This window comes from Eumetopias jubatus, unplaced genomic scaffold (assembly GCF_037043125.1).
Source record: "Eumetopias jubatus isolate StellerSeaLion01/CBP00866 unplaced genomic scaffold, mEumJub1_p1.0 scaffold_11, whole genome shotgun sequence".
Taxonomy (NCBI): domain Eukaryota; kingdom Metazoa; phylum Chordata; class Mammalia; order Carnivora; family Otariidae; genus Eumetopias; species Eumetopias jubatus.
In genome coordinates this window covers 39,016,163-39,039,973 of record NW_028274817.1, presented here as the reverse complement: position 1 = coordinate 39,039,973, position 23,811 = coordinate 39,016,163, and the positions used below count along the sequence as shown (strand labels likewise).

General features: G+C 37.3%; 1 protein-coding gene across 1 annotated transcript in view; it reads left to right on the top strand.

Moving 5' to 3' along the window:
• The window catches only part of DNAAF6 (dynein axonemal assembly factor 6), a 30,223-nt gene extending 6,754 nt beyond the window's left edge, over positions 1–23,469 (top strand). Inside the window, exons 4-6 of the mRNA XM_028089721.1 lie at positions 2,686–2,782; positions 18,559–18,644; positions 23,340–23,469. Of these exons, the coding sequence (XP_027945522.1) occupies positions 2,686–2,782; positions 18,559–18,644; positions 23,340–23,469 (313 nt within the window). The remainder of the gene's footprint in view (positions 1–2,685; positions 2,783–18,558; positions 18,645–23,339) is intronic.
• The last annotated feature ends 342 nt before the right edge of the window (positions 23,470–23,811 follow it).

Sequence of the window (23,811 nt, the reverse complement as noted above, 5' to 3'; positions counted from 1 at the left end):
CTGGAGCAGAAACAATGAAACATAACACCTTCCTTTCAGTTATTATCAAACAAAAACTGAAAAATACAGTCATTTCCATTACAAATTTAAATTTAGTGTTGGCTAGTTGTTTCATGTGGAACTAACACTGGGAAAGAAAACAACCCATTAAGTTACAAGCATTCATACAAGCTAAATTATTATACCATATTTATGTGTCGAAGACCTGCTTTTAATTACTCAATGTCCCACAATTGTGGTAAAAGCCTGCGTTCTCTCTCCAATTATCTATTATTACCTGGACCTATTTACTAGTTATTTTAGGATTATGTTTAATATATTTTGCAAGCAGTCTTGAAGTCTCACTTTGTAGCTTTTTCAATAGGAATTAGGAATATGAATTGTGAATATGAAATTTAGGATTATTATCACTCTGATGAAATAAATCGCCCACAGTTTTAAGGAACTGAAAGTGTGTTCACCTTCATAATTGAAATTAATGGTTAAATACACTAAGCTTTAAATATATGTATTCTAAAATAAAATCTTGATTGAGTATTTAGAATAGCTTGAAAAACCAAGGCAGTACTTACTACATTATAAGGTACTTTATAAATTCTTGAAGACTTCTATGGTAAGTGATCTGACAAGTTATCTAATTCTGACTATAAAATTGTGTCCAAAACAACCATGTTTCTATCTTCTACATTGGTTCTGAAAACAGAAGTAGTGGGAGACTGCAGATAATTAGTTGGAAAAATGTATCCAGCTTTCAAATAAACAATGTCAAAAAACCCCCATAAACCTCATAAAAAAAGATCAAAGGGGATTTTAAAACATTTCCATGTGTACCTTAAAAATGAAGAGAGTAAATCTCAGGTTATGTTTATACAGTGCCCACACATCCATATGAAAGGTAAGAAGTAAGCCACTCATTTGTCATATTGTCTAATGAATGTCAAACACCCAAAGTTCCAAATTTGAGTAAATGTTCACTTCTCATCCTGATGTTTGATGTTCTGTAGAAAGGACATCCATGAAAGTTTTAAATGAATAAGAATTCCCATCAGGATATGAAGAAAATTACCCTATAAGATTTTTTGAATCTTTATTTTCTATCTTACGCTAGTACATTTCAAAATGCCCCAGTGGATAAAGAGGATACGCAGCTCACAAAAAAAGAATCACAAGTGGTCAAATAAAAAGTAAGAAGGACCTGAGCTAAGTCACTGGCCTTGGGGAGAAGTATGAGGGCCTTTATTGGAGAGATTCTTAAAGGAATATATGTTATTAGAGTAGATATAATGAATGAGAGAAAAGCCACAGAAATGACGCTGAGGGTACCGACTTAGGTGAGCAGGTGAATAGTGAGGCCATTAACTATGATTGGGAATGAAGGTAGAGGGAAAGCAGTGAGTTTGGTTTTGGATGTGTGGACTCTGAGGTGCCTTTGGGATATCCAGGCAAATGTCTGTAGTAGACAGTTGGAAAATTGCATCTGGAGATGGGGAGAAGAGCAGCAGTTAGAGCAAATCCATTTGGGAGTCGTGGGCATATGGATCGATACCTTTCTGTTTTGCTTTAACCTGGCTTCACCTTTGTAAATATCAGGTAAATGTTACAGTCTATTAAGAAAAAAGTGCCCCATATCAAATAGCTACTTATTGTTAGTCCTGTTCAAACTCAGAGAAATCCTTTTTTCATTCTTGGGCATTCCTATTTGCAAGCGGTCAGAAGTTCAAGGTAGTCCTTTAGTCTTCCTATCCAGAGATTTACCATTTCTTCATTAGGGGAGAATTAAATGGGAAAGATCATTTGTAAATGTTTGCTCACTTCATTCCATCCAAAAAGATGGGGTACATTATGGCTGGGTGCTTCTTTCTATAAATCACTCTATCCCTAGGGACCCAAATTTGGGGGCAAAGAAAGATTTGTGAATTGTCGTGTATGAGGTGAAATACCAGGAAAATCTTTCATTGGAGTAAGAATTCTGTAGGCCTAGATTCTAAATACTACAGTGTAGTTGTGCTGACTGCATTACCAGTGTTTCTGTTGTAGACTTTTAGACCTGGAAAAAATATTGTAGAGATCACTGAGTTCAAACCTACCCCTCTCCCCTAAATTGTACAAATCTGGAAGCAGAGAAACCCACGAGTTTGTGATTTGACCAAGGGCACACAGTTAATGACAGAAACAGAACTACACCTGGATTTTCTAACTCTACTCTGTGGCTTAAATTTAACAGATGAGGATTTCTATCTATCCACCAAACTCTGGGTTATGGGCCTACAATTTTTCTGAGCCATTGTTTTCCAGGAAAAAAGACCTTCTTTTTTCCTTCTACTTTTAATCTTATTAGAAGTTCCCTCAATCCATTTTATTTGTATAGCTCTAAAACAATTAAGCTTAGTTTTTCAAAAAGAAGTAGATACAATACAAATCCTGCTTTATGGTGGTAGGTATATATGTATTTTTTAGTGTTAGGTATTTTTGACTGAATTTTCTAGACTTCTATTCCTTTATGTTCTGCTAATTGCCTGAAGAAACTGTCAACACTTTATTTAGTCCTTTTATTTTTTGTAATAGCATGTCCTCATAAGTTTGTAGTTTTTTTTTATTGTTTGTTTTGCTTTTTGTTTTTTTTTTACTCTGGGACAGAAAATTGCTTTCTTTTAAGTCTCTGTATCATTGACTTTTTTTTTCCAGGTATGAGATAATATTCAAACAGCAGGTGGGAACTGAGGATATATTCCTAGGATTTTCAAGAAAAGACTCTTCAACCGCATGTTGTGACGATCTAGTGGTGAGCCTCTTCATCTTCCCTATGACTATTATGGCTACATTGACTGACTGTTGTATACATAATACCATAGGCAAAGCAGTAAACTCTTTTTTTTTTTAATTTGAGAGAGAGAGAATGAGAGATAGAGAGCACGAGAGGGAGAGGGTCAGAGGGAGAAGCAGACTCCCTGCTGACAGGGAGCCGGATGTGGGACTTGATCCCGGGGCTCCAGGATCATGACCTGAGCCGAAGGCAGTCGCTTAACCGACTGGGCCACCCAGGCGCCCAAAGCACTAAACTCTAAAAATAGTGGTTGCTATGTTTAAGGTACTAAGGGAATAATGAGATTGACAGTTTAAAATTGGTTAACACGTACAAAATAAACTAAATTTACACATGTGGATAAGATTTACAAATAAACATAGTAGAATCATAGGACATAATACACTATTTCTAGTCCTATGAAAACTGCCCTTCCCTGAATCTCTCTTATCTCTTATATCTGTATTTCTTCTAATGACTCAGCTTACATTGTGCAATTTAAAAAGGGATTTTTTCTTAATTTTTGGATCTGAACTTTGATTTAAAACTCTAAAAGACATCTAAAATGTTATCTTGGCTCCCTTATCAGAATGACACTATTTCTATGTAATACCAATGAGATCAATGAGATCCCCTTACCTCTGCTTATTTGAGCCTCAGAATGATCCTGTTGAAAAGTCTGGGCCTAATCAAGAAGGTAGGATATAACTTGTTTTGGCAGCATACACTAGTAATGCTGGTGTGGAGAATTCTTTTCCTGAGATTAGTGGCTGTACATCTATCTTTTCCCCTCCTTCTCTCACAACACTCCACAGTATGGAGTACTGAGGTGTCCATTGGAGATGCTTAATCATTTTTCCTTAAGCAAATGATAAATGGAATCTCTCTTTTGCATGAACTTCAGGTTTTCTTTTATTAGCAAAATCTAAGACATTCAACTGAATCAAGTAACATAATGGAAATAGTGAGCTTAAGTACCTCAGGAGATTTTTCGAACTCTAACGAGTTAAGGTTTCAAGTGATCTTGAATTAGCTTCCAGGGTTTTACCAGTACCATCCCAATTCTTCTTTTTTAAATAACTGTAAAATAACATTTTTGATGTCTAGTATTGAGGATTGCTGTAAACTCTGGAGAAATTCTGGGTCCTAAGTAAATAACTGTTGTGAGCCTTTCCATCTCTCTCCTGTAAAGTGCTACTAGTATTAATAATAAAGGTGTCCTAAATGAAGACTCTTGGAAACCAAATTGTACCTCGGGGTAGGAGTATACAATTTATGTAAAACTCAACACGTATATGCTGAAGAAGACTTGATCCCTCCTTTTAATCAACTTCTAATTGACTGGGGAGACAGAACTCACATAAATGAAATCAGCTTCTTATAACAGTTAAACTCAGTGTTAACAGTCTACCAGGAGTTTAGAGGGTTTGGATAAGGCATGGACAGCATGGAATAGAAGCTGCGTGAAATATTTGTTGGTACTATGGCACTTCACCACATGTATACTGTTCTTTTTCTTCATATATTCAGTTTTTTTAATTCAATTAGCCAAGGTATAGCACATCATTAGTTTTTGATGTAGTGTTCAACGATTCATTAGTTGCATATAACACCCAGTGCTCATCACATCACATGCCCTCCTTATTGCCCATCATCGAGTTACCCCCCCCCACCCACCTCCCTTTCCCCAACCCTCAGTTTATTTCCTGGAGTCAAGAGTCTCATATGGTTTGTCTCCCTCTCCAATTTCTTCCCCTTCAGTTTTCCTTCCCTTCCCCTATTGTCTTCTGCACTACATCTACCATTTACATTGACATGGATGCAACTGGAGGTTATTATGCTAAGTGAAATAAGTCAATCAGAGAAAGACAGTTATCATATGATTTCATTCATATGTGGAACATAAGGAATAGTGCATATATTCAATTTTTAAATACTCAGTGAGTACTATTACATACCAGGAATGGTTCTAAGTACTAGGGATACAAAGATAAATAAGATACAGTCATCAACCTCAAGGAATTTACAGTAAAGGAGGTGGACACATAACAAATCATTGCAATTCAGTATGGTAAGTACATACTTGGAGGCATATATGTGTGACATATATGGTGTCATAAAGCAGAAAGGGATCAACATGGGTAGACAGGATTTTTCCAGTGGACAACATTCCAAGAAGAGCATTCCAAACAGAGGTAAAGCACATGGAGAGGTATCCAGGTATGAAATAGCCTGGCCTATTTGAGTAAAGTGTGAGCATAAGAAGAAGAAAGAAAAGTTGTGAATAGTGGTGTACTGGTAAGCCAACTCTCAAAAAAGCAAAACAATCCCTGATCAGTAGCTTGAATTTTATCTTGTAGGCATATTAATGATGATATCCACCATCATTGCTTAACCCCACTGGTAAGATTCAGACTAAAGAGGTTGTTGACCACATCTCAATTATTTCTTGCTCAAATTTATAAGCTTACTATTGCTGTTGATAATATGACATTTTCTCAGATCTAAGACATCATCAAATTGCCATTTATTTAATAACAAAGGAACAATAGGTGTGCTACCCCATTAAATGTTCACATTGATTGCATGATGCATCTCAGTATCAGAAACACTAAAATGTGGGGGGAATTACACCTCAGAACTGGCTAAATTTGTTATTTGGGGGCTGGGCCTGGTCTATATGTAACAATCCAACACAGAGACTTTAAGAAGACCTCTGTTTAAGCTGAGGAAGATAGTAGCACGAACAATCTGTTTAGGTACAAGGGGTGATTTGGGGTTTAAAAATTCACCAGGACCACCCTTTCCTTTACCCTCCACAGACTCCAAATAAGAAAGCAGGATTCATGAGTCTTAAATCAAAGCAAGTGTCCTAAACAAAATTCTCAGTTACGATTATGCATGTCTTCAGCAAACCTTCCGTTCTTTCCTTCTAATATCAAGCCAAAGAGCTTCATTATCTAAATTCTGCCTGCTGCTCCCCCCCCCACCGAGTTTGTAGCTACCAAGCTTCCCTGGCCTTAATCTATAATTAGGCATTTTATGTTTTAAGTAAAAATTGTGTGTATTTAAAGTGTACAACATGATGGTTTGATACACATATACATAGTGAAATGATTACTGTAGTCAAGCTAATTAACATATCCTCTCCTCACATACTTACCATTGTGTGTGTGTGTGTGTGTGTGTGTGTGTGTGTGTGTGTGTGTTGAGAGCCCTTGAAATCTACTCTCTCAGTAGATTCCCAGTATTCAATATGGTATTAGTAACTATAATCATCATGATGTACATTTTAGAGCTACAGCTTGGTCAGTGATTTGCAGGTTTGTTTCGTTTTATCTTTAGCTGCCAGCCATTTTCCTCAAACAAAATTCTATGAGAAAGTCCAACATATAGAACACATACAAGTACCAATGCCTTGGTTAAAAGGGTACTATCACCCATGAGGCAGCTCCTAGGAAAAAAACTGGGGCTCTTTGGAACACGGTTTAAAAGATGCTTATCTAGCCTTTTCTCCTTGTATTACAATTGAGAGAATAAGGTCAAGCTTGTAAGGTATCAAATACTCATATAAATTAATGGAAGAATAATAAGACAGCTAGTGGGCTTTTTCCTCCTAGGTAACATGTATGTTTTTCTTTAAACCTCATGAGTTTAATGCCTCTGTCTTATTCTATTTTACTTTATTTGATTTTACTATTTTTTATTTTCTTTTGTTCTCTATACTTTCCATCCCTCCCCACAAGGATCCCACTATGAAGGGTTTGATATATATCCTTGACTATATATCCTTGAATACATATCTACCACTGTTTGCTATTTTTTTTTAATTCAACAAATACTTACTGAGCACTTACTATAGGCCAGATACTTGGTATACAGTGTTGAACAAAATAGAGACGTTTCTCTTTCTCACGAGGAGCTTACTATCAAGAGATCAATCAGTCTATAAGCAGCAGCACAGACTTCCATAGATCCATCCAATAAGGAAACAGTGAACCCAAATGGATAAAAATTATTACTTACACAGGCAGGAAAAGCAAGATCAGCAGGGCATCAGCTCCGCATGTCCCTTTGCCCCACAAGACAACATCAAACTAAGGGGACCAGATGACAGCTGACATGAGCAGTGGGGCACTTTGCTGCTGAAGAGCCAACTCTAGACTGTCGCTGGACTGTTTTATAGCCTGTATCTATACCCAAGAGGAGGCAGGTAGAAAGCTCTTATGCCTTATTGGAACCAGGGAGGAGGGTAAGAAACTGCCTCACGGTAGCCTCCTGCAGGAGAAGGAGCCTCCCACAAGGTAGAAAGATAAGAAACAGCCTTGAGGCAACTCCTCACAAGGCTGTATCTTCCCATATTCCAGGAGGATCACAGGATGTTCTGCCAAGACTTGGGGCAGGCTGCGGTTGGGCCTTGCCTATGTGGCCAATGTAGATAGTGCAGGGTCACCAGAGTGTCATAGCGGAGCCATTTTCCTACATTTACAGTCTATGAATAAAGATTTTTATCCTGCTTGTTTTCACTTAAAATGATATAATAATAATAATAGCAAATAATTTATAGAATGCTTACTATGTGCCAGGCATTTCTCTGAGAACTTTGCACAGGGTAAATCATTAATCCCCACATCAACCCTATGAAATAGGTGCTATTATTTTCACTTTACAGAGGAGATTGCTGAAGCACAAAGAAGTTGAGTGACTTGCATTAAGTTCACACACTCAGAATCTGGTAGAACTATGATTTGAACCCAAACAATTTGAATTTGATAGAAGTGTGTATAAAGTGATATGGTGCAAAGAAGTAGTCCAAGCAGACTTCACAATACAGGTGGCATCTGGCCTGGACATTTGAAGTACATGGTAGTTTGTCAGGGTGGAAAATCTGTCTGAGCAGAATAAACAACGGCATCAGCAAAGGCCTAGTGCTATGAAAGTATATGATGTGTTTTGAAAACTATTTGTGATGTTCTTGGAGCCCCAGAATGCATATGGAGCAATAAAAGAAAACAAAATAAGGAGCTTAGAGCTAGTTGTAAAAGCCCTTGAATGTCACACCATGTGCTATGGATTGAATTGTGTCCCCCCCCCAAAGTTCATATGTTGAAGCTCTAACCTCCATTGTAATGGTATTTGGAGATGGGACCTTTGGGAGGTAATTAGGTTTAGATGAAGTCACAAGGGTAGGGGCCACCTGATGATATTAGTGCCTTGATACAAAGATGCCAGAGAGCTTGCTCTGCTTGCTCTCTCTCTGGGCCATGTGAGCACACAATGAGAAGACAGCTTTCCGCAAGCCAGGAAGAGAGCTTTCACCAGAAACCAATCATACTGGCATGTTTGGCATGCTCCGAATTCCAGTCTGTAGTTATTTTGTTATGGCAGTGCCAGCTGACTAAGACACCCTGAGCTGTGGACTTTTGTGGGAATTAGAGTTACAAAATGTCTTCAAGCAGGTGAGTTAAACAATTAGGTGTGTATTTCAGAACAGCTCTAGTGGCAGATTATGGTGGAGAAATTGGCAGAGATGATGGTAGGAGATGAGTGTGAGTTAGGGAGATTGGTGGTAGGCAAAACCCAGATAAGAGACAATTGCACTAATTCAGGTAAGGGAGGTAGGAACCTGGAGTGTGGCAGTGGGGAGAGAGAACAAAGACATTTCAGAGGTAATACTGATAGGATTTAGAAAGTTCTCAAATGGGATATGTAAGGAAGAAACCGGAGTCAAGAGTTCTAGCTTGGGTGACTGGGTGAATGGTGATGACATTAATCAAGATATGGGAATGTAAAGTGGTTTGTCTCTGGATGATAGTCTTAGAAATGGTTTCTATTTCTTTTTGTTCGTCTGAACCCCCCCCTTTTTTTTTAACAATTACCATCTGTTACTTCTGGAATAAGAGTAATCCAAGGGTGGTTTTGTTTGTGGTATGGGGATATCAGGCAAGAACTGCAAAAGAAGACAAAGTTCTAAGAGAAAAATATTAAGTTTTGGTTATATTGAGTTTGAACTGCCTGCAAGAAATCTTGTTGGAAGCATCCAGTAGGCTGTTAGAAATATAAATCCATGCAGAACTCAAAGACAGGGACTGGAGATGTTGATTTTCAGAACTGGTGTTTGCTCTCTGAGGGACTAGAATATACTACCACTGAGTGCTGGCTTTGCATCAAGCTTAGAATGATGTAGAACTGATTTTAGGTAGTACCTATATGCTTGGGGGGGGCTGTTGAGAGGGACACTAGGAAGCTTGCAGAAATGGGACTGAGGACAGAATACATAGCCCTTGGGACGGGGTCAATATTCAGAGGCAGCGTTCAAACAGAGGCATCAGAAATTCTCACTCCGGTTCCAAGCCAGGTATTGAAAACCAAGAGGAATTGGATCAATTGAAGTGAGGTTGAGACTGTGTCATGGCTTTAGAGATAAAAGCAATGACGACAGGGGAAGCCAAAAAGCTGTCATAGAAACAAGGTGGGAAAAAATAGGAACTTGCCTGCTCCTGAGAAATAGGGCTGACCAAAGTACCTGACCTTTTGGGTGCCAGTTGGGGGGCATGGAAAAAGGAACTTCAGGTCTCAAAGATATGTAGGAAGATAGCCTGTCTTCTTCATAGGACTATTTGTGGTGGGAAGGGGGATGGGTGCAGTGGGGAAGTAGGTCAGTGGATTCCCATTTTCTCCCATTCATGTTGAACAGCAGATTATCTCTAAAATCCAAAAAAGTGAATGGGCCTAGGGTTATTGATATTCTGTCAAATGACCCATCATTTGTTCTAGAGGAGGGGAAAAGCAGCCTGCACATAGCTTGATATTCTTTTTGAGCTGCAATGGCTTCTTAATATTTTGGTTCTTCTTTAATGCATCTGTATTGATAAGGGGACATTCTGATGTGACCTATAAAGCAAGGCATTAAGCCTGTTTCTCTTTCATCATCACCTCTTCACTGGGATATGAGCCTCACTCCATCTCTAAATCTCACTGAGAATAGGGTGAGAGTCAGGGATGGGATAGGAGTCAGTCACTATCTGACAGACACAACCAGAAGTCACATGTTATCATTCTCATCTCAGAAAGGGCTATCCATCATTCTGAGCAAAGTGTCTCCCTATCTTCTGAGAATTCACTTGTTTCTTGAATGGTCTGCTTCTCAAGTCCTGTTTTCTCAAGTTAAATCAGTCCTATTGATTTACCTTTAATGAACAAATGGATTTGGCTGCTTGATAATGGAATAGATTCTCTTTTCCATATAAATTCTAGAGGATGGACACCTTTTTTGCAGGCTTTCTGATTATGCTAACCTTATTTGATTGGTTACATATCAGACTGTGTGTCAGAGAGAAGGATATTTGAGCTGTAATACAATTCCTTATTATCAGCTCCAGGCAGCACAGTAAACCTTCAAATTCAATTTCTAATAGTTCTCTCAGTAATATACATACATTTATAGTTAATATCATAACATTATTTCATAATGATGGTGAGGGGAAGAATACCTCCTTCAAAGCTAATCTAATTGTATAGGTTTAATACATTTGTGATTATGAAAGTTAGATGTATTTAAAATTTTAAATAGTACCAAAATTAGTAGAGTTGAAAATACAAGTCCCCCATAATGAGAGATAGTTGCAGAATGTGTGTGGGCAGGGAGAGAGAGAGAGAGATGGGGGCAGAGTTTGAAATGGGCTTAGGGTCAGGTATGAAATAAGAGTGAAAAGTGTCTTATCCATAATTACTTGGTAAAAAAAATCAGCAATTTTAGATTTGGATGATACCATTTTGAGGAGGTTTCATCAAAATATCCGCATCACATGGTCCAGAATCCTTGAACGAGTACAGGCAGAAACTTCTGAATCCATGCAAGCAGGAACAGATTGACCCTAGGAAAATGCCAATATTTGAGGGGTAGATAAGGGAAGAGGAACTGAGAAAGATATTCAGAGATGGGAGAAAGCCATAACAGTATCTGCTGCTATAGAGGGGTAAACCAGGATTAGGGTGCAGAAGGAATTTTTAGATTCATCAGTTAAGAAGTCTTTGGTGACCTTTGGAAGACAGCAGCTTCAGTGGTGTGGTGGGTGCCAACACCAGATTGAAGAAAACCAAGAAGTGAACAAGAAGCAAGGAAGAGAAGGTAGCAAATGTAGATCATTCTCTGAGGAAGTCTGACAATGAAGGGGAGGAGAGGAGGAGGAGGCAAGATTTAGGGGTATTTTTTAGGATAAAAGAGAATTCAGAATGCTTTTCAGTTGATGGCAAATATCCCTTCATTTGCTTAATATTTATTGAGTGCTTAATGTGTGTCACTAGAGTGAATGAACAAATAGTAAAAAAGTAGTCATGGTATGGGCCCCCAGAGGACTTTTAGAAATGGGTGGAGGCATTTTTGGTTATAGGATGTTATTGGCATTTAGTACTTAGGGGCCAGAGATGCTCTAAATCCTGCAATAAGAGGGACAATCCTAAAAACAAACAGTTGTCCTGCACAACATTAGAAAAAGAGGGGTTGAAGATATGAGGATGGACCACCCAGCAGTATTCTACCTTTCTGATTACTTCTTCCTTCTTAAAACATGTGTTTCTCTTTACTATAATGACTCCTCTCTCTCCTGGTTTTCCTCCAGAATCACTGGGCATCTCCTCATCTCCTTTGACCCCAAATCACCGGTTTTTCCTCTCCTGCCTCGAGTTCTCCAGGTCTCTGAAAAAAACCTATGTCTCTTTTTTCTCTATTCTCTTTCCATATAGTCCAATGGCTTTAAATACTATTTCTCTAGTCTTGGCCTCTCCCAGAAGCTTCAGATTCATATAACCAACCGCTTACTTGACATATGTCACTTTAATAGACAATCCAAGCCTAACATGCCCAAAACAGAACTCTTAATTGTCTTCCCCAAACCTCTTTTTCATTGACCTTCATCATCTCAGGAAATGGCAAGAACATTCACCCAACTGCACAAACTAAACACCTAAATCATCTCTCATTCCTCTTTCCTTTATAGCATCAAGCAAGTCTTTTTGGCTCTACTTTCAAAATATATTCTAAATCCATCTAATTTTCATTACCACCACAACTACCATCATGTTCCAAACCACCATCATCTTTCACCTGGACCATTATGAGTCCCTCCTCTCTCTTCTCCCTCCTTCAACAATTACTTCCTTGCAGCCTTTCCACAGTGTCCAGAGAGATCTTTTTTTAAAGTAAATCAGATCACATCACTTCTTTGTTCAGAACCTTTAGTGGCTTCCTACAGCACTTAGAACAAAATCCAGACTCCTTATCTTGACCTATGAGGCCTTATATGATCTGACGCCTACCTACTTTTTCAGTTTCATTTCACACCACATTTTCTTCCTTGTTCATAATGTTCTAGCCACCCTGGCCTTTTTTAAAATGTTGCAATTTTTTAAAGTAGGCTCCATGCCCAATGTAAGGCTTGAACTCATGACCCCAAGATCAAGAGTCGCATGCTCTATTGACTGAGCCAGCCAGGTGCCCCACAGCTGCAATTTTAAATAGTATAGTCAGGAAAGGCATCACTGAGAAGGAAATATTTGTACAAAGACTTGAAGGACGTGAGAAAGTGAGGCTAGGAGGTTGTAAAGGTTATCTAAGTGGATATATAAATCAAACACTGAAGACAGAAATTTAATGTTAGAAATATCGATAGAGAACAATTATTATTATTATTAAAGATAGGAGGATGACCACCCAGCAGTATTTTACCCTTTTAATTACTTCCTCCTTCTTAAAACGTTTTAAGGAATTGGTAGATGATTCCAACAAGGAGGGTATTTGATGGTATAGTGTGAAGACCTGAGATTCATTTTTAAAAAGCTAGAGGAAAGGGGCAGGCTCAGGGATATAAATGCAGTGGGAGAGAAAAAAAAAAACAGGCACCCACTGAGAAGACTAGGGAAGCAGTGTGATCAGGGGAGATCCAGATTTCAAGAAATTGAAAGGAATATTCAGAGGCTGAAGAGATAAAGGGTGATGGACTGTGTGTTCCAGAGGAACTATGGAAGGATTTCATGAGTTGGTGAGGGGTAGGAAATGGAAACACAATAGAGGATATGGAGATCTAGATGGTAATTGTTAGGTGATAAGCAAGGACTTGGGAGTCTGAGGCTCCTTGTGTTCTTGACAAATAGTGATAAAAGTATAATGGATTTTGTTCTGGTAGTCTCCAGACAGCTAGTGGTAGTGAGGCTATGAGTGTTTGGGGGTGATTGTGCGAGCCAGTTAGAGACATGGAGGTCCTATAGATGAGTCTTCTTATTCCAGAATGAGCTGCGCTTACCCTTGATTCCTGTGAGAGAAGAGGTACTATGCTTCCGTGATCTCATAAGACAGGCATGACAGTATAGTACTGGGATGTTTCAAAGTGGTAACATCAGGGGTTCCTGGGTGGCTCAGTCAGCTGAGAGTCTGCCTTCAGCTCAGGTCATCATCCCAGGGTCCTTGGATTGAGCCTCATGTCCAGCTCCCTGCTCAGTGGGGAGTCTGCTTCTTCCTCTGCCCCTCCCCCTGCTTGTGCTCTCTCTCAAATAAATAAATAAAATTAAAAAACCCCAAAGTGGTAACATCATAGAAAATTTATCCATTAATTTAAAAATGTATCTATTGGTTTTTTGCCCTGGTTTTGGAGAACACATACCTCTATATTTTTATTCTTCAGAGGTAAATATATTATTTCAAAGTAGGGATCCATCACCTTTAATTTTTTTCATTTTCCTATAGATCATTATTACTCATGAGAATTTTTATAAAATACGTAGATGGCTGCAATGGGAAAAATATCTCCAGAGTTAAATGTGGGTTTCCATAGTTAAACAATGGGAAGTTAAACTACAGAAGCAATTTGGAATGAGACTTACCCAAACTTTTTCTGTTAATCAAAATTTCCTAACATTAAGTTTCAAACTGAAACTCAAATAGTCTTAACTTCTTTGCTAAGAATCAAATATATTGGAGGTGGTTTCTGTATTTCTGTCAAATAAAAAATATTTTTATAATATCCTGAATCCATAAATAAGAATATCTTTTAAATTTTCAGCCCAAACCCTTCTGTATATCTTGAGCATCAATAGAATTTCAGTAAATAGCATACATAGACTGGCCAAGTTACATATAAGGTATATTTCATTTATTCTTCCGTTCTGGTTGTCAGGAAGTGACAGCTCAAGAGGAAACATAAAATGGATGACCTCAGTGGAACATTTGCCATTTGGCCTTTTCATTTCAATTTTCCAGCATCTTATAATATGATCACGGACACTTGTCTGAGGAGCGGGGGAGCCTGTATATCATTTACAGATTATAGGAATATTATCTCTTCAGGAACCATCTTGTCATATAAATCTGTTGTAAGAACAAAACATAAAGTAGAAATTTAAAACTCAAAATGAAAATCCTACATTAATGACCTCCCCTCCCAAACACTTTGGTATATTAAGCCAGCTCTGTTACAACATATAGAGGAAAATAAACAGAGGACCATGAAAGCAATTTGATCTACCTTTACTGATCTCCAGGAAAGCCCCAAAGTGAATTCCCAGAGACAGACTAAGCAAGTAGTTTTGACTACTTGTCAGAAGACAAGCTGAAAGTGGAAAGAAAGGCTCACACAAACCTTAAAGTAGTGGACTTTTTCCTGCTCTTTTTATTCACAAGGCCAGAAGACAGAGGTTTAAACTGAAGTTAGCGCTGGATATTGTGGTAGCCAGCCTACAAGATGGCCCCTAATGATTTTCACTTCCTGATAGTCTTCCCTTTGTGTAGTCCCCTCTCACACTGAATAGGGCTGCCCCATGTAACCAACAGGATATCATAGAAATGAAAAAGTACACTTTCTGAGGCCATGTTAGGGAGGGAAAAAGGCATTGCTTTTGCCTTGCTCTTTTGGATCATTCACTCTTGGGAGAAGACAGCTATTGTGTCATAAGGACAAGCAGCCCTAAGCCCTATGGAGAAGTCCACGTGGTGAAGAACTGAGGCCTCCTGGCAATAGCCATGTGAGTGGGCCATCTTGGATGCAGATCCTCTAGCCCCAGTAAAGCCTTCAGATGTATGCAGCCTCAGTCAATATCTTGATTACAACTTCATTTTAGACCCTAAGCCAGAACTACCTAGTTAAGCCACTCCCAAATTCCTAAGCCAAACAAAATGTGTGAGATAATAAATGTGTATTGTTTTGAGCCATAAATTAGGGGGGAGGTGTAATTGGTTTTGGTTATAAAATAATAGATAACTATAAGCAATAAGTAACTAAGAAGTGACAGAAACAGAATTCAAACTCAAGTTTGACTCCAAAGGTTGAGCTCCCAAAAGGTTGAAAGTTTCCCAATGAAATTTTTAGTTTTCCCTAGTTTACCTATTAAAATAAGTAATTCTTTGAAATAAATCAATTTGCATCCTAGGTAAAGAGAGGAACATCAATTCCTTTAATTGCTTGGTCAGTAACGTACTGTACTTACTAATGTTGGACTAGTTAGATCTTGGGCACAATCAGTTAGAAGTCAATAAAAAACCATGTCTATTTTCCGGGAATTCATTAAAAGTACTTCTAAAGTGGTCTGATTCATGTTTCACGAGTTTTTCTGTTAAGATTCCTATTGAACCTTCTATCTTATGAGATATTAATGTGTACGATTCCACTTAATTTGTTCCTTCCTGTCCCTCCTCTGAAAACGTTTTAGTACACAATTTTAATTTTCTCAAGAGGAAAAATTAGTGAGTTGTTTCTGAATTACCCTTCACTAGAGTTGCAAGTGATTTTAAGAACCACTTTGACGTTCTACCCAGCAGTTGTATCTACATTTCACATAAGTTATCATTTTTTTCCTTCCTCAAATGTCATTTCATACTTGAGGAAATAATCTTTTACCTTGAAAGATCTAAACATTTCAGACTAAAGAAATAAATATTTATATCCCTTGGTCCAGGTGATATGAGTCATCCTGCAACTAAAGAACATCTCAACTATCAGATCTGCAAGTTATAATAAAAATGGGTCTTTCTTTGTCCAATAGAATGCTCATTTACTTTGAGGTAGAGCACCTATAACTACCTCTAAGAAATGCTCTAATTCTCTCACTTAAAACATCTATTAATTATGAAGATCTGAGTTTTCAAAATATAAATAGGAGGTAATTCTTTGTTTAATTAAAATATTAGCCATAGGATATATTTAGATAGTAGGTCCTCTAGAGCTCTATTTACAAATATTTTTATATACAGATTTAATAAAGTAAAATATAACTCACAGACATGTATTGGTCCACATATTTTATATTGCAAAAGCACTATTGCCTACTTTAAGCTTCTTAACAAGGAATTCCATTTTCCCCATTACTTATTTGATATGTATTTCCCTCATAACCTGCTGTTTTTATCCTTACCATTCCAGTTCTTTTTTTAAATATTTTATTTATTTATTTGATAGAGAGAGACACAGTGAGAGAGGGAACACAAGCAGGGGGAGTGGGAGAGGGAGAAGCAGGCCTCCTGCTGAGCAGGGAGCCCAATGCGGGGCTCAATCCCAGGACCCTGGGATCATGACCCGAGCCAAAGGCAGATGCTTAACGACTGAGCCACCCTGGTGCCCCTACCAGTCCAATTCTTAAATCACCCGATGTCTGATATTTCAAGTCTTCTAGCTCATTTTAGAGAAGGCTTCATAATTTACCTTAACCTTAAGTTGTTTTGTTTGTTTATAGAAACCATATGCCATGGCATCTCAGATAGATGGATGGATGGATAGATAGATGATAGATAGATAGATAGATAGATAGATAATAGATCAACTTCCATCAAAAAGGGAATTAATTAAATTAGAGTGAGGGATGAGACTTTGTACTGTGGTAAAATACACAATACAAAATTCACTGTGAGTGACATGTAATACATTGACAATGTTGTGCAACCATCACCAATATCTAATTCCAGAACATTTTCATCAACCCAGGAGGAAATCTGTACTTGTTAAAGAGTCACTCCCCTTTTCTCCCTCTCCAGCCTCTGGCATCCACCAATCTGTTTTCAGTCCCTACGGGTTACCTACTTTGGATATTTCATATGAATAGAATCCTACAATATGTGCCTGGCTTCTTTCACTTGGCTTAATGTTTCAAGGTTCATCCATGTAATAGTACTTCATTGCTTTTTATGGCTGAATAATATTCTATTGTATGGATATACCACAATTTGATTATCCATTTATCAGTTGATGCAAATTTGGGTTGTTTGTGCCTTTGATTCAAGTTATTGTGAATAATGCTGCTGTGAACAAAAACGTATAATGTTTTTGTTTGAACACCTGTTTTAAATGCTCTGGGGTATGTATCCAGGAGTGGAATTGCTGGGTCATGTGCTAATTGAGATGAGACATTTTTAAGTAAAATCTTACCAAACCAATCAACAGTCCCATTTTTTGTGTGTGTAGGGATCATGTTTTTATTTATCTTGTTATGTTAACAACTTTTATGGACTCCTACCCTTCTCTAGGAATTGTGGTATGGGAGTTTAATACCGAGATACTATAGATGGCATCACCAACCCACACCCAACGTGAGAACTAACCACTTTTTATTCAAAGTGCCAACTGATATAAAGTCAGTAGAACTGGGTATTTACCCCAAAGATACAAATGTAGTGATCCGAAGGAGTACGTGCACCCCAATGTTTATAGCAGCAATGTCCACAATAGCCAAACTATGGAAAGAGCCAAGCTGTCCATCGACAGATGAATGGATAAAGAAGATGTGGTATATATATACAATGGAATATTATGCAGCCATCAAAAAATGAAATCTTGCCATTTGCAACGACATGGATGGAACTAGAGGGTATTATGCTAAACGAAATAAGTCAATCAGAGAAAGACAAGTATCATATGATCTCACTGATATGAGGAATTCTTAATCTCAGGAAACAAACTGAGGGTTGCTGGAGTGGTGGGGTTGGGAGGGATGAGGTGGCTAGGTGATGGACATTGGGGAGGGTATGTGCTATGGTGAGCGCTGTGAATTGTGTAAGACTGATGAATCACAGACCTGTACCTTTGAAACAAATAATACATTATATGTTAAAAAAAAAAAAAGAAGATAGTAGGAAGGGAAAAATGAAGGGGGGAATCGGAGGGGGAGATGAACCATGAGAGACTATGGACTCTGAGAAACAAACTGAGGGCTTTAGGCGGGGCTGGGGGATGGGTTAGCCCAGTGATGGGTATTAAGGAGGGCATGTATTGCATGGAGCACTGGGTGTTGTACTGAAACAATGAATCATGGAACACTACATCAAAAACTAATGATGTGATGTATGGTGACTAACATAATAAAATAAAATTAATAAAAATAAATAAATAAATAAATAAATAAATAAATAAATAAATAAGAATAAAGTCAGTAGAAAGCCCCCAAACTTAGCAGGTGCACTAGTATGCACCTTCAGACAATGAAAGTTACAAGCAAGTAACCAACGTGTTTCTATATAGCTTTGGAGTCAGACAGACCTTAGTTCAATTACACACAGTTGCCCTCGGGCCCTTACTAAATTTCTCTGCATCTCAGTTTCATCATCTGTAAAATGGGGGTAATCCTGCCTCTCAAGACTGTTATGAGAAAAGGGCCTAGGGTTGCACATAGCAGGAACTTAATAAACAATTAGTTCTCATGTCCCCAAACTTCCTTACACTCTTCACATTAACTGTTCTTCAAGACAGCAGTGTTTTTCTTCTCATTTTCTCTTTCAGGTGAAAATTAAACTGCCAAATACGAACCCTTCTGAAATTAAAATTGACGTCCAAGAAATGACTCTCGACCTTCGTACTCCTAATAAGTGAGTAAAACTTAGAACTAGAATAATATGTTATAATATTAACAAAACTTTAGTCAATATTCTTAAAGTGCACATAGTTATTTTGCATCACCCCTAAAGTCTGAAGAAAAGTGAAAATGTCATTCAGATGTTTGATCTGCATAATATAAATATATTTGGAAACACCTGATTTTTTTCTGCTTTGCCCCCATGCATTCGGAGTAGGTTGATACCGCCAAAACACAGTCCTTGACATTCAGATACAGTTTGCTTATCTGTGAGGGAAAACAACTAGAGGTGAAAATCTCTTAAGTTTTAAGTCTTTCATGGGATTTTTTTGTACAATGATGGCATAAGAGAAGCAATATCTTTAAACTTTTTGGTTATTGTGGGACTCTAAGGTTCAATTTGATTATATTTCCCTGAAAATTAACAGAAAACTCTTGTCATCAATTACTTAAAACAAAAATTCTAACAATTTATCACTAGTTCCTCAAGTAGTGTGACTACATTGAAAAAGAATCCAGGTAATGGTGGAATAATTCAATTAAACATTTAATATTTTCAAAATAGTCTTCTTATTACACAGGTTCGAATTATCTTCCCCAAACACCACACATACAGTAAGATTCTGATGTAAATGTTTATCCTGAAACCTGGACAAATCAGTCCTCTCTCTCAAAACCAACTCCTTAAAGAGGGAATCCAGGGGACCCAGTGTGTGCTTGATAAAATATCTAAATATCTCACTGCTTTGTTCACTTTTCATCTGAATGTATAGCAGCGAGCACACTTGGGCTGATTGCAGTGGTTCTTTCTCTGTAACTCATGAACATTTCAAACTGGGCATGGAGAGTAGTCAACCGCTGACACCTTTTCTTTCTTCCATTATCAGAATCAATACTTCTCCCCTGTTGATCTTAGAACATCAAAAAAAATAAAAGTAAATCCTTCATACAAAAGACTTCTATGTGTAAACAACTCAGTGTACCTGTGTAGCTTAACCTTGATTTCCACAGTAGAGGCATTTAACCCCAAATGATCTACAGATGAATATATATCACATATTTTCTCATCACTTATATCATTTCAAAACTATATTTTCACAAGGCATTGTCTCATGTTATAAAAATCACATCCACTATTCCTACAATTCACTTCAAGGAGTATTGTACTCTTTAAATTCATATTACATATGCTTTTTACTCTTCCACACAACCTCTGCGAGGAAAGTTGCTTACGTGAACAGTTAATCTTCCATGATATTGGTGTGCTTGTTAAAAGCACATACGTATCTACACACCATGGAGTTAATTTCCGCTCCCCTAGCAGTTCTCCATCCATCTTCAGGCAGCTGCTCTGGTTATGCCGTCACTCCAGATATCTATCAGAGTCCACTAAATGAAAGACTCACACAGAGATACCTGTCCACATAGAATGTGGGCTACACTAGAATTTTTGGATCATACTGTTCTTATATATTAAATGCTCTGTGCACAGAGGTGCTGTCTCGTAAGAAAAAAAAGTCATGAATTATGGTAGAAGACTGAGGAGAGGCTTATATCATTTTTACCATTTTTCCCAAACACTTGAGCATTCTTTGGAGCCATGCTATTATCTGAAACTGTGTTACTGGAAGTGTGTCTTGTTTTTGAGTTTATTGATATTCATGTTAACTTTTTGAGTTTATTGATATTCATGTTAACTTTCTTTAGTTTCTAATTTTGACACCCTAAGTAAACACTGTTTACTTACCCCAAGAAAGGTAAGAGAAAATATCCTGTTCGTGTATGTATAAGGCAGAACAAGTGACTCTATTTTAACTGAATGGACTAGTAATTTCAGTCAAATGATAGCCAATTGCATTAGAATTATCAATAAAACCCAGATTTTTGGAATTATACAACCCAAAGAAATAAAGCAATTTCTTAAATTCTTCATTTTTTAAAAACTTGTTGTTTTGGCATGTCGATTCCCAACATGGAGTAGATAGAAAGGAGGAAATATAGGGGAAATTGGTTAATTTCCCAAGGACTTCTGTCTTCATATGAGGTTTCATTATTTTTTGAAGTGAATCCTAAGAATGTCATAAATGAATTCCTTGAATGGGATAATAAGAACATATTGTAAATACAAGTATGAGTTAATTTTTGGTTGAATGCTATTTAGATTATTCTCACCTTTGCTGTGCTCCTTTAATTCAGATTAATTGAGAATTGACTGATGTTCAAACTAAAAAAATGTTTTCAAAATGAAATTGTGACATTTAGCTCAGTAGCTATTTCTGCACTTTCTTTGAAAATAGTTATGGCTCCACTAGAAAACCTTTAAAAAGTCCTGTTTATTTTTAACCCAGATATTTAGATAAAATAATTCATTAACTACATAAAATAAAAACTGCATTATATGAATATGCACAGAACAAGGTTGTCCTGTATTTAAATCTCTTGCAAGGAACATCACCTTGACTTTGCTAATATAAATGTAAGTATGTAAGTCTCTAAATTTAGTTCACTTTATGGATAGTTTTTTTGTCTTTACTTTCATATATTATAGTTCACTTTTAAATAATTGCTAATGAAAATTAACACTGGATGAACATTTGGTCAGTGCCTAAACTGTACCTTCTTAAAAGCAAGTATACTATCAGTGTAAAAGCTGAGGGACTGGGTTTAAATATTTATTCATATATGATAGTACTAATCTATAGAAGGTATTCAGATATTATTTTGTGGTGACCTATTTGCTTTTCATTCGTTTATTTATTCATTCAACAAACATTTATAATATAAAGTCTTCTGCTAGACACTGGGGGGACACAAAGATAAGATATAATCCTGTCCTTCAATGAATTGTACCTGGATAAGTATTTGTAGAATTTTATTTTGTTTAAATATAAATCTCAATTCAGATATCAGACAGTAAAATAGACTGGACAAAAATACTTCCCTTCTCCTAAGAGCCTAAATAAGTCGCACCATTTCTGTTGTTCAAAATTTTAGTATGTGAAGCCATACTACTAAGGACTAGACAGAAGTGCAGGGATAGACGGATCATTCCAACGGCCACTAACTGTGTCTTCTGAATTTATTTCTCTCTGGACAGAGAGGGGCACGTTATCATTGGAGCTCCTTCTTCAGTTGATTTATAGTTGTCTTTTAGTGCAATGAAGCTACCACCACTGAGCTTCACTTTATTTTTAAAGTGAATATAGTAACATTTGTAGAATAAGGGATAAAGCAAATCTAATTCCAGCTCAACCTATATTATAAACAATTTTAAAAAGATGGACTCTAAACATTTTTTGCACCCGCTTTCTTGAGATGCCAAATATTACAGGCCATATTAAAATACATCGCGATATTACTTCTGGTGGAGAGAGCTGTTTTTCTTACCCCAGATATCTGGAATGGAACAAGAGTCACAGAAAATTTCCTTTTGGTTCCAGAGATTTGTGATAAATACTTTTAATGAGTCCAGTTTCCTGAACTTAGGTCTTTGCAAATGAGTAAAGAGGCAATTGGTTTTCAAAAGTTCGTTTCAAACACTATTTTTACAAGTATTCAATAAGTAGCCCTAAAAAATACCAGATTCCTTTACTGATTTGGATCTTACACCTTCTAAAAGAGCTTTTCTGTCCACTTTTTATAGAGATAGTCAAGCCTTCTCTATGGAGAAGGTGAGGTAACAAGAGTTGCATGCATTTAATTTTCTTCAGATACCAGCATGTGCCGACCCCATGCATAATTCACATTCATACCACTATGACAGAATTATGGATGTCTCATCCCAGCAATGCATCTAAAGCATACAGCTATCCAGGAACTGAGCCACAACTGCAAAATAAACCCAGCAGTCTCTCGCAGGGCTTTTTGTCAATGTATAGTAGAAAGATGCAGAAGCAAGCACAGAGAAGCACTTTCATTGATCTGGTATTAAAATCATTCCAGGCCTGAATTTCAACAACTATACCTGTAGTAGAGATTCAGCCTGAGGTTGTGCAAGCAGAATTATTATAGAAGCATTCCAATTTTCAGATTTGTATCAGTCAGTCACATCCCATCTACACGTAAGCATGGCTGGCAACAGATCTATCCAACCAGCTTAAAGTTGCAATGGCTCTATTCCTCTGCCTATAAACCAAAGCCTGAGACTATGTGTCTCTAATGCAAAATGGGGCCAATTTTGAAAAAAAGAGTGGGGGAACAAAACCCCTGCTTGGATTTTTAAGGCAAAAAAAAAAAAATACTGGTATATTATTTGTGTTACTTAGGCATATTTTTGATCCAGTACTTATACTGTCTAAATATTTTTTGGTTCCTAATCTTCTGGTGGTATGTATTGCTTTCCATTACCTTATTAAACGTGATATCCTCTTGGGACACCTGGGTGGCTCAGCCGGTTAAGCAGCTGCCTTCGGCACGGGTCATGATCCCAGGGCCCTGGGATCGAGTCCCACATCGGGCTCCTTGCTCCGCAGGGAGCCTGCTTCTCCCTCCGTCTCCCTCTGCTTGTGCTCTCTCTTTCAAATAAATAAAATCTAAAAAAAAAAAAGTGCTATCTTCTTTTTTTATTTAAAGTCAATTAGCCAACATATAGTACATCATTAGTTTTGATGTAATGTGCAATGATTCATTAGTTGTGATAGCTTCTTGATATCACTTTAGGATGCTGATTCTAGGTTTTTATCTTATCTTGTTTTGTTTTGATTTCTAGGAAGCTGTTGATAACCCTTCCCCAACCTGTGGAATGCAGTAGTGCCAAAGCTTTCTATATCCTGGAGACCGAGACTCTTGAAGTCACCATAACTTTGAAAAGGGAGTTGGATTTCATTAATTTCTTCTAAAACTTCATGAATAAGAAGGAAAAGGGGGTACATTGGACTGATAAAAAATAAAACTTCGGAAAAATTGTTAATGTTTTCTATCTTCTTTATTACTCTGACATATTTCAGAAAGGGACTAAATTCAATTCTAGTAAGATCCTGATCATTGACAGTCATTTCTTTTACTCTGGTGGGAAGTATTGTTTTCTCATATTCATTAGGTATGCCATTTTTATAGCAATAGCTGGGTAGAACTGACAGGTTATCCAGTTAGATTACTGCATGGTCAATTAAAACTGAAATATGACCATGAAATTGTTGGTCCACTTATTTCAGGAGTCTGAAGAACTTAAGCCAATTAAG